Source organism: Rhinolophus ferrumequinum, chromosome 11 (genome assembly GCF_004115265.2).
Source record: "Rhinolophus ferrumequinum isolate MPI-CBG mRhiFer1 chromosome 11, mRhiFer1_v1.p, whole genome shotgun sequence".
Classification (NCBI taxonomy): Eukaryota; Metazoa; Chordata; class Mammalia; order Chiroptera; family Rhinolophidae; genus Rhinolophus; species Rhinolophus ferrumequinum.
In genome coordinates, this window is record NC_046294.1 from 87614164 (window position 1) to 87626135 (window position 11972).

General features: G+C 39.1%; 1 protein-coding gene across 2 annotated transcripts; it reads right to left on the reverse strand.

The window, feature by feature from the left end:
- Positions 1-186: 186 nt before the first annotated feature.
- On the reverse strand, positions 187-11830 carry MPZL2 (myelin protein zero like 2). 2 transcript variants are annotated; one of them, XM_033121454.1, is made up of 6 exons: positions 11568-11830; positions 10408-10574; positions 9906-10116; positions 5349-5496; positions 2781-2856; positions 187-780 (listed from the first exon to the last, which is right to left on the reverse strand). In XM_033121454.1, exons 1-5 carry the CDS (start codon positions 11623-11625, stop codon positions 2793-2795), a joined length of 648 nt encoding a protein of 215 aa, XP_032977345.1. In that variant the 5' UTR covers positions 11626-11830; the 3' UTR covers positions 187-780; positions 2781-2792. The 2 variants fall into 2 exon arrangements, with proteins under 2 accessions (XP_032977345.1, XP_032977344.1); XM_033121453.1 differs by lacking the exon at positions 187-780 and having other exon boundaries at positions 2464-2856; positions 11568-11828.
- Positions 11831-11972: the final 142 nt, after the last annotated feature.

Consider the following 11972-nt stretch of genomic DNA (forward strand, 5'->3'; position numbering starts at 1 on the left):
GTCATTCACTGCTCAGAAAGACCTGCACTGTTGATTATTTTTCACAAGACAGAAAAAAGGTGGCAAGCAGTTCATCCAGAGATGGCATTTGTCAATCTATTAGTATTTATGTAACCTTTTCTGGTTACTCTGTGATTTAAACTTGTACTATGGTAAACCTTGAATCAATTGACAAAAAAGGAAAAAACCGTCATCTAGGATATCGAAAGAAATTCACTAAAACAAAATGTGTCCCATACTTAAGGAGTGCCATAAAAATCAAACTGTTCCTTAACAGTTTAAATTTAAGATTTTCTGTTAATCAAAAACAGCTGGGATAATTAGCTCACCTTTAATTGAGAGTGTGAGAAGGAAAAAGTAAACACATTAACTTTAGTAGCGAGAATACTGCTCTAGAGAAACTAATATGTTAAAGGAAATGTCATGATAGACAACTTGGCTTTTATCCCATTTGCTACCAATATATGTGTGTACAAGTCATAATCCATAAGGGTATTTAAGGGCAAAAATGCAGCTTCATAGTATACAAAAACTAATGAGCATTTGAAAAATATTTGAATTCTAAAATCAAATAAAACCTTAATAATTGGGGCTGTGTCTGAGTCTGGTGGTATCTGCTCAAGAAGGGCCCTATGCTGGCTCCAGAGGGATGTTGCTTGTCTAGGTGGTTATGTACTGCAGAGCAGGTTGGAAGGCAGGTCACAACTGAAAAAGCCAAAGAAAAGCTTCCATTAACTTCAATTTATCCTAGGGTTCTTGTTCTTGGAAATCTTCAGCTTCCTGCAATACAAAAGTTTAAATGGATAATGCATTTGGGAAGAGTGCAACAGGAGTACCTGGCATTAGGAATTACGTACATATTGTTCTCCATTATGAAGGAAACTATTCTTAAACGTAGTTGTTCTCCCCCTAATTTAACTTTCTAAAAAAGTTTTTTGATCCTTATATAGTAGTTCTCAGAGTCAAATGTCCTTAATTCATAGCCTCTGCTTTGTGTGGACACTTGGATGATTCATAGCTTACTCACACATACATTCCTTCTCTCCCTCCTTTCTTCCTTCCCGCTTCCCTTTTATTATAAACAAAATCAAACATACAGAAAGTAGAGAAGACAGGAATTCACCCATCACCTAATTTTAAAGCATTTTGCCTTATTTGATATATCTATATTTTTTGGCTAATGTTTTTAAAACAAATTACTGACATTTTACCCCTAAATACTCCAATATGCATTTTTAAAATAGGAACATTTTCCTGTATAACCACAATACTCTTATTATACCTAATAAAAATTAACAATAATTACTTAATGTTATCCATATTCAAACTTTTCATATTCAAGACTTTCCTAATTATCCCCTGAAATCTTTTTACAACCAATTTGTTGAAATTAGTATCCATCCAGTCAGGGATCACACATTGCACTTGATTGTGTTAGTTCATTAAATTTCTTTGAATGTAAAAGAGTCCCCATCTTTATTTTCCATGACCCACATGTTGGAGAATCTGCTTGATTTTTATAAAGAAATAACCCTTGGGAAAATTGTCTGATACCAAGTTTATTTTTCTGGGTTTACAATAGAATCATTTCTCTCCATATTTTATGAATCCTTGAGGTCTTTCACTGGAGCTTCAGGCTATAAAAATGTGACTCTTTTTGCAAATAATAATAGTGGACCTACTTCAGAGATTAGAAGAAATTTTGATCATATAAGAAAAATCATGCTACCTTTTAAGCCTAATGTACCGCAGGGACTCAGCTCCTGCTCCCCGCACAAGAACGCAGAATATAGTGAGGCCAAAAAGGAACAACAACAGAGCCATAGATAGGGGAGTCATACCACTATATTTTCGATGGTGGCTGATGGACACATAAAAGCAAACATCCACCAGTATCCCAACGAGGGGTCTTCCTGCACCCCCATCTCGCTGGGGCTGGGCAAGACACAGGAAGTAGGATCAACACGATCCGTAATCCGCCATCCATGCTTGCTAACCCCAGTTGCTAGCCGTAATCCACCTGCTAACTGCACTTGCTAGCCATAATCCGCAGTCCGCTTCTCTGCCAACCAATCCACCAACCCCCTAGCGTAGCCACAGCAGTTATATTAGTAGCTACTGGCTAACCTATAACAACTCGTGGCCACCCAGCAACAGCAGATGGCCATCTGATTACAGCTGACGGCCATCTACTACCCGAGCCAGCACCTTTCCACGTGAGGCCAAGAGCCTGGAAACTGCTCTCTGGGACTTTGTCCCCACACCTAATAAACCTGAAAACTGGAAAAACAAAACTACACACTACTAAAATTGGATTCATGGTCCCAATAACTAAATGAAAGGAGCTGAAATCAATTCCAAATAGTACAATAGTTCTTCTATCAAAATGTCAGACATATGTATTGAGTCACTCTTTTAATGCCATGATTGATTTACAATAAAACAAAACAAAACAAGCAGATATTAAGTGATTTAAAAATATTTATTTACATGTTGAAAGTTAATATATTATTGTGGATGAGAAATATAACCCAAAAGCCTCAAATAATCTTAGAATTCTCTCAGTTTTAATGGTAGTAAGGTCTAGTTTCCTAGTACTTTGCACAAAACACACTCAAAGGGGAAGCCCTAACACTAATAGAAGACTTTTATCTCCCTTACCATGCTCCTCTAGTTTCATATAGGAAACACCTAACAATCATATACTCTTGGAGGTCCACATTAGAGATGAGCCAGTCAAGAAAGCAAAGGAAAAAAATTAATCCATTTATGAACCTCACCATCTAAGAATGTTAGTCAGTATCGTTTAAATAAACAGCAACCTTTTTTTCTTGGTTGAGCCTTTCCTCTTCTTTTCTGTAACAAAGAAGCAGAAACCAATGTCAGGTGAACAAGACAAGCAGCAAGGGAGGCAAATCATTTACAAAGCTTCAAGTGAGGTATTTTTCCCCCCATATTTTGGGAAGAATTACATGTAACCAAAAGAGTAGTTACAAGCTTACAAAGAGCTATGTCACTAGTGCCATCTGACTAATAATTCTCATGCCTTCACATGACCCTGAGTACCTGAACTTCCACACTTTTAAGAATATTTTTAGAAGGGGGTAGTATAATTTGGGAACTCCAGGAGTTTAAAGTAGACACCTTAGTTTACCATTAGTGTCTTACCTCTAATTCTACTCCTTATTCAAAAAAGAAGGTTTTGTTTTGGCCTAGAAGTCATCTTTATTGATTATATTCTATTTAAACCAGAACCTCAGAGTTGGGTTCATTAGGCTCCTTAAAATCAATTCGATTTACTTCAGTAAATATTTCTTGAGGAAAAGAAACAAATGGTGCTGCAAACATCAAAAAACTGCAACATGTGCACAAGAATGAATTTGGACTCCTACTTCATACCATATGCAAATATTTACTAAAAGTGAATCAAAGATCTAAATGTAAGAACTAAAACTATAAAAGTCTTAGAAGAAAACATAGGCATAAATCTTCATGACCTTATTTCAGGCAATGGTATCTTAGATATATCTGAAACCAACAGCACAAGCAACAACAGCAACAAAAATAGGTAAGTTGGGCTTTATCAAAAACAAATTTTTTTTTTAAATTTAAAACTTTTGTGCTTCAGAGGATACTATCAAGAAAGTGAAAAGACAACCCACAGAATGGGAGAAAATAATTGCAAATCATATATCTAATAAGGCACTTTTAGATACTCCAAAATATATAGTAACTCTTCTTACAACTCAACAATAACAAAAAACCCAATTTTGAATAGGCAAAACATTTGAATAGATATATCCAAATAAAATATACAAATGACCGATAAACACATGGAAAGATGTTCAACATCATTAGTCATTAGGAAAATAAAAATCAAAACCACAGTGAGAAGCCACTTCACACCCACTATAACTATAATCAAAAGGACAGACAATAACAAGTGTTATCAATGATGTGGACAAATTGGAACCTCATATATTGTTGGTGGGGATGTAACATGGTGCAGCTGTTTTGTAAATTTCTCAAAAGGTAAACACAGATTTACCATATATCCCAGCAATTTCAATCCTAGATATGTACCAAGAATTGAAATAGTATGTCTACACAAAAACTTGTATATGAATATTCATAGCAGCATTAGTCATAAAAGCCAAAAAGTGGGGAAAACCTAAGTGTCCATCAATTGAATGGATAATATATATTATATAAACAATATATATATTATATAAACAATATGTATATTATATATAAACTATATATTATAATATAATATATATAATATATTACAATATAACATATTGTAATATATTACATATATATATTGTTTATCCATGTGTGTATACACATATACACCGGGGGTGCCAAAATGTGTACAAGTGGACACTTTGGTCAACGTTGCTCAAGCAGTAGTTTGCTGTAATCAGAAGTGTCTGGATGCTGATGGTAACCACTTTGAGCACTTCTTGTAATTGCAGAAGTCAAGCGTGACTTGAATTCATCTTTTGTTATTGGTATATGCTGAGTATTACAATTTTAATAGTTTTCCTTTCTTAAAATGTGTATACGTTTTTTGGCATACTCTGAACATACACACACACACACACACACACACACACACACACACACACACAGGAATATTATGCGGCCATAAAAAAGAATGAGGTACTACTACATGATGCAACATGGATGAACTTTTAAAACATTATATAAAGTCAAAGAAGCCAGACAAAAAGGCCACATATTGTATGATTTCATTCATATGAAATGTCCAAAATAGGCAAATCTGTAGAGACAGAAAGCAGATTAATAGTTGTGAGGGGCAGGTAGGAGGGGAAAATAGGGAGTGATCGCTAAAGGGTATGGAGTTTCTTTGGGGGGGTGATGAAATGTTCTGGAATTAGTGGTGACTATTAAATATTAAAAGGATGAATTTTATAGTATATAAATTTTATCCCAATAAAAAATATTTGTTAAGCACCTTATGTCAGCATAGCTGACTTTCCTAGGTGCTGATTCATAGTGCCCCTGCTGACCCAATGGTTTTAGAAATGTGTGTTTTACATTAAAGTAAGGACTATCCTAAAAAAGTTATACATAGCAGATTTAATAATATCAAATCCTCCATGATAAAGAAGCCTATAATGGAATCTGCAAAATTGAAAAACCTTTTGTAAAATTACTAATTCACACCCTGATTTATCCATTTTGTGAATTTGAATTCTTCTGTATAAGATTTATTCAAAGGGAAGAATATCTGTTCAACTATTATTTAGCCTCGTTGAAAAAATACCAAGCATCACAACAAAGGAGTATTAGAAGATTTTCCCAGAACTGCCCAGCCTTACGATTTTATCTCCACCACTTTATGAGCTCTTTCAGCCCATCGCTTTTTCCGGAAATGCTGAAAGAGGACCACAGCGATTACTATTATGACCATCAGTGCACAGGCAGAGCCAATGGCCAGGGCCAGGAAGTAGATCTCAGAGAAGCGTACTATAAGGAGAAAAAAAGATCAAGTTAGGATTCTATAAAAGAGGAGGACTAGGATGAAATCTACAGATATAATAGAGATGTATTTTCATCATTAAATGGAATCTTCCTTTTTCCGACCATATTACCTTGTAAACTACTAGCAGTAGGAAAGCCATACAGACTACTTTAGTGGTTGAGACTGTGGTCCTAGGAGTAGCAGCAACAGTATTACCTGAGAACTTTGAAATGCAAATTATCAGCTCCCACCCCAGACCTACTGAATTACAGGTGGGGCCTACCAATGTTTTAACAGGTCCTCCAGGTGATTCTCATGCATGCTAAAATTGTGAGAACCACTTGGGCCTGTTGAGTAAGGTTATAGCTGACGTAATCAAATCCAGGGCCCAAATTATTTCTCCCTAATTCCCTTTCACCTTTGCCATTCAGTCAGTCATTTATTCAAGTTTATTAAGGACCTACCATGTTCTTCCATCAGACACTGATGGAAATAAAAAGCCAAAAAAAAAAAAAGACATTACCTTTGAGGAACTCATGCCCACTGGGAAGATGGGCAAGTAAATCGGTAACGACAGCCATGTATTAACAATGGGAGTATATTCTGAGAAATGCATTGTTAGCTGATTTGGTCATTATGCAACCATTGTAGAGTGCGCTTACACAAACCTAGATGGTTTAGCCTGCTACACACCTAGGCTTATGGGCACTGCATGTTACTCTACTGAATAGTGTAGGCAATTGTAACACATCGTATTTGTGTATTTAAACATATCTAAACATAGAAAAGGTACAGTAAAAATCTGGTATAAAAGATTTAAAATGGTAGACCTGTATAGGGCACGTACCAGGAATGGAGATTATAGGACAGGAAGTTGCTCTGGGTGAGTCAGTGAGTGAGTGGTGAGTGAATGTGAAGACCTAGGACATGACTGCACACTGCTGTAAACTTTATATAGACACTGTACACTTAGGCTACACTAAATTTATTTTTTTTATTTACTTATTTTTTATGAAAGTTCTTTTGTTTTTAAATTTTTTTTTTTTTTTGTGGGAGGAACAGTTTGTTTTTTCCAGGACCCATCAGCTCCACGTCAAGTCGTTGTTTTTTTTGCAATCTAGTCGTGGAGGATGCAGCTCCTTGGCCCATATGGGAATCGAACTGGCAACCTTGGTGTTGTGAGCACTGCGCTCTAACCAACTGAGCCAACCGGCCACCCTACACTAAATTTATTTTAAAGTATTTTTCTTCAGTAATAAATTAACCTTAGCTTACTGTAACTTTTTAGCTTTATAAACTTTTTAATTTTTTGAACTTTTCAAGTCTTTTGTAATGACACTTAGCTTAAAACACAAACACATTGTACAGCTGCACAAAAATATTTTCTTTATGCCCTTATTCTGTATGCTTTTTTAACTTAATTTTTTTAAAACTGTTTTGTTAAAAACTAAGACACAAACACACAGGGTCAGGGTCATCAGTATCACTGTCCTGCACCTCCACATCTTGTCCCACCGGAAGGTCTTCAGGGAGAATGACGCGCATGGCGCTGTCATCTGTAACAATGCCTTCTTCTGGAATAGTTCCTAAAGGACCGGCCTGAAGGACCTGCCTGAGACTCCTTTTTTTTTTATTGGGGAATATTGGGGAACGGTGCGCCTCTCCAGGGCCCATCAACTCCAAGTTGCCATTCCCCAATCTAGCTGTGGAGGGTGCAGCTCAGCTCCAAGTCCAGTTGCCATTTTTCAATCTTTAGTTGCAGAGGCTCAGCGCACCGTCCCGTGTGAGCATTGAACCGGCAACTTTGTTGAGAGCTCACGCTCTAACCAACTGAGCCATCTGGCTGCCCCTCCGGAGGCTCAGCAGCAGCTCATTGTCTTCAATCTAGTTGTGGAGGGTGCAGCTCACTGGCCCGTGTGGGAATCGAACAGCGACCCTGTTGTTCAGAGCTCGCGCTCTGATCGACTGAGCCATCTGGCCGCCCCTGACTCTTTTCTTGAGGAGATGTCACTCTTCAGAAATATGTCTGTGATGGTTTGCTTGGTTGGTTTGGTTGTTTTTTGTTTTCCTCATCATAGATTCGTTTGTAAGCAGATAATGCACCATGAACATTCCTCTCTACCATGTTTCCCCGAAAATCAGACCTAGCTGGACCATCAACTCGAATGTGTCTTTTGGAGCAAAAATTAATATAAGACTCGGTCTTATTTTAATATAATATAAGACCAGGTATTATACAATATAAAATAAGACCAGGTCTTACACAATATAAGACTGGGTATAATATAATATAATATAATACTGGGTCTTATATAATATAAGACCAGGTCTTATATTAATTTTTGCTCCAAAAGATGCATTAGAGCTGATGGTCCAGCTAGGTCTTATTTTTGGGGAAACACGGTGTTAGTGAAAACCTTTCAGTGTTGGGGTCCATGTTTTCAAACTTTTTAAGGAGATTATTCTGGTCCGCAAAAGCTTCTGCCAAACCCTTCACAGTAAATTTTCTTGGGGGTTCTTATTCTTCTCCTGCAGTTTCCTTTATTCTTGCCTCTTCTTCAGCTATGCGTTCCTGTTCCATTTCTAACAACGCATCAGTCAAATCCTCAGGAACCACATCTAAGAACTCCTCAATGTCACCCTCACCCATACCCAGGTTAAAGTTTGCCATTTGACCCACAGCTTTGTTTTTTTTATAGCCTTTCCGTTATGACGTGATGATGGCTATGACGTCAATAGGCGACAGGAATTTTTCCGTTCCATTATCATCTAACGAGGCCAACATCGCATATGTGGTCCATCATTAACTGAAACATTGCTGTGTGGCACAAGACCATATAATCTAATGGGTAAAAGATACAAGAGGGAACCCAGAAAAAAGTGTTCATAAACCAGGCTAGAGTCTGCGAAGCCTAGGTCGCCGGTCTTTTAGCTTGATTTCTGATTTAAACATCAACAAACCCTCAGAACCAGAAAGGACATTAGAGAAAGTCTAGCTTATGAGCTCCCATGAAGGAAGATGGGAGGAGAGAAGGCCACAAGCCCATAAAATCCATGTCATATTGTGTGTGTGTACATTTTTTGTGGGAAGCAGGGCCATGGCTTTCACTAGATTCTCAAAGAGCAGAAACCCCAGTATGTTTAAGAACCATGTGTTCTTGTCTAATCTGCTCATTTTGTAGATAAAGAAATTGAGGTCCAAAGACATTACATTATTTCTTTCAATATTCAGATTACTTCTGCAAGGTCACACAGCTCTCTATTGATAGGGCTTTGAAGGCCAGTAATAAAAATGAAAGGAGGAAACCATACCACTTTACAGACTTATCCATTTTGGGTAGTAATATTGTGTATTGGTTAAGAGCACACACCAGAGAAAGCTAGGTTAAAATACCAGCTCCACCATTTACTAGCTGTGTGATTGGGGTAATTAACTTCTTTTAGCATCAGTTTCTTCAATGTATAAAATAGAGAACAATATCTATTTCTTGAGCTCCTATAAAAAATAAAGTTATTCATGTAAGTTGTCCATGCTGTGCCTGCACAAAATGAACACTCAATATATGGTAGCTATTATAATTTTCAGTGCAATTCAGTATTTGGGGAATTTTTACATTTATTATCTCATTTTATCCTCACCATAATCCCTGTTATATTATTCTCACTTTACTGGAGGGGAAAAAAGGATTTATTTATCCATATTTACAACTCTGAAGTTTTATGGTCTTTGCTTTCTGTTATCTGGCACAGTTTTCCAGATTGTCCTTTGTAGGACTGCAGGCCATATAATACACTAGTTTGGAGCACAATTCTGGAGCCAAAGATGCTTGGGTTTGCGTTCTAAATGACTCCATTTATCAGCTACATGACTTTGGACAAGTGACTTAACCTCTACGAGCCTCAGTTTCCTCATTCGTAAAATGGGAGAGGCACTAAGAGCACAAAAAACTGATGCGATGTTCAAAGATTTGCAAAGTCCCTAACAATAAACGATAGCTACCATTTGGGTATCTGCCTCCTACGGTGGTCGTGAGGGTTAAATAAGACAGTAATAATGTCAAGCACTTTGGACAGTACATGACACACAGAGTAGGTACTCAATAAGTATCGTAAATAAATGAGTGAATGAACAGTCCTATTGTTAGCCTTTTATCAGAGAGTTGCTTCCTCTCTCTTTCACAATCTCAATGCCATTTTTGTAACAGATTCCCTGGGTCCCCTAGCTTTACTTTGTTTCTTTCCACAGCCAAACAAAGCCTTTCTCTTATTACCCCAGGACTCTTCACTCTCTTTCTGTAGTTTCCATATCCAAAGGGTTAGTCCTCCTCTCTGCTCTTTCAGCCATCACAAAAGATTGCCGTTCTTTTCTAGAAGCTCTCATGCTTCCCAAAACCATTTTCCCGGCATAACCTACCAGTCTGCACAACGCTGAGCCGGATCTCCCCTATCAGTCCGTCAACATCAGGTGGGTTCTTCACCTGGCAGGTATATGTCCCATTGTCATCAAACTGCAGCTTCCAGAGGATGATGGAGACGTCATACCGCTCAGGGTTCCCGTCCCAGACCACACGGTCCTTGAAACGCCCACTCATGGGTTTGAAGGGATCCACGTGGTAGTAGAATACCTAGAGAGGAGAAATGGCAAAAGGTCTTGTACAATGCCTGGGCAAGGCAGCTGAGATGGTGGGAGTAGAAGAGAAGCACCAGCAGGCCTCACTGCTCCATCTGCAGCTCTTGTAAGAACCTTTTGCTTCCTTTTTACGTAGCTCTCAGTTCTGTCAGTCTCTGTCCCAAGAATTGTTTCCCAGCTTTACCCTGTGCTTGTTGTTAAGAAAAATACAGGGAGGGCGAGGAGAAACAGACCTGCTTATTTTCCTAACCAAAGTGCCCCAGAAAAATGAAAATAATCTACTTACAAACTGCTCATGCCCCCCATCTCGGGGACGGAAATTCCAGGTCACTGTTAGAGCATCACCCACAGGGGCAAAGCTGGAGAAAGTGCATTTTAACCGAACATCTGTCCCGTTGACAGCCTCCAGCACTCGGGCGGTGTAAATTTCCACAGCTGCTATGGGCCAAAGAGCTGCAACAAAGAAAAGGAAAAAGAAGGGTTAACAGGGTATGTATAAAGAGAACTCCTGCTGACACTACCAAAATAAATGTCTGAGTAGGACATAAAACAGAGCTGAAAGGCCCGGCTCTCAAACTCACTTCACCCAGAGTCTGCATACACCTCCCTATATGCAACCTTGACCTTCCCATCTCACGTAACGAGTACAAATATCCCACAGCGAGCCTTCCTAGTGCTCTCACGTCTCCACAGCATGATACCCTAGCCTCATGGTACCCACTTCAAAACTGGTATGAGAAACCACAAACATCAGCAAATGAAATTGAGAGCAGAAACAAAAAATCAAAACTAATCATAACACGCATTAGACATGTATTCAAATTAAGCATTATGTATTGTAGGTATAGTGGTCCCCTAGCAGGTAAGTTTTCCAGAAAGGGTCCTTGTTATGTGGATTTTATACTATTCCTGGTCTGCAGAAATTGAATTAATCAACCCCAAACAGCTTATGCTGTCCTGCACCCCTGAGACCTTATACCACGTGGCATTTTTTCCCCTGTGTTATTTACATTTAGAATGCTCATGTTGGGGCAGTTTCAAAACCATGGTATGTCTCTCCCCTTAACAATCTTGGTTTTCCCAGTGCTGCCAAGAGTCCCAGACAAGACCCACACACAGAAATCCAAGTGCCAAGTCCTGCCTGCCCTGGGAGATTGAGAGTAGCCACACACAAAAATGGTTTGTAACCTGAGATTTGAAAGCCCTTTCTGTGCCCAAATCACCGGCAGCCAAAACACACCTAAACCTGTTTGTCCAAAAGCAGTTCCCCAAAACAACCCATCAACTTTGGTTTCAGTAAAGTCAAAACTATAGCGAACTGCAACAGCGGCTCAGGCTCAAAAACAAACGAGAGAAAAAAACTCTTGTGACTTCCTAGGCAATTAGCTAACTTTATAGGGCAGGCAATGAGAGAGGAAATGCTGAGTGAAGCCCACCAGCTCTTACCTGTGAGCTGTATGCCAAGGAGAAGAAGCACAGCACGCGTAGAGCTCTTGCCATACATGAGGGAAACCCAGCCCTGGCCCCAGAGACCAGACCGGGCAGACTGCGGGCTCCAACACCCTGCCAAGGCCACTCCTGAGGAGCAAGCACCCGCGTTTCACCAGAGAGAGGAGTCAGTACCTCACCTATGGGAATCTGAGCGCCAGAGCCTGTGACTCATCTCTGCTCCGCTGGTGCACTTTGCTGGAATGAAAGGTGAGGCCTCAGCTCCCGACACCCTCCTTTCTTCCTTTCCTCCCTCCCGCCCTCTGCTCTATGAACAGGTCTGCACAAAGTCCCAGACTCTGCAGTCCTCTCTTTACTTTTCAGTTAATCTGGGCTGTGGCCTCTAGATGGCCTCAGAAACAG

What these genes read in the sequence shown, in the direction of transcription:
- MPZL2 (XM_033121454.1), bottom strand. Translation starts at nt 11,625, where the DNA reads ATGTATGGCAAGAGCTCTACGCGTGCTGTGCTTCTTCTCCTTGGCATA. An exon ending in CCTTGGCATACAGCTCACAG is followed by an intron (nt 10,575 to 11,567) that starts GTAAGAGCTGGT and finishes TCTTTGTTGCAG; the next exon opens with CTCTTTGGCCCATAGCAGCT. An exon ending in ATGGGGGGCATGAGCAGTTT is followed by an intron (nt 10,117 to 10,407) that starts GTAAGTAGATTA and finishes TCTCCTCTCTAG; the next exon opens with GTATTCTACTACCACGTGGA.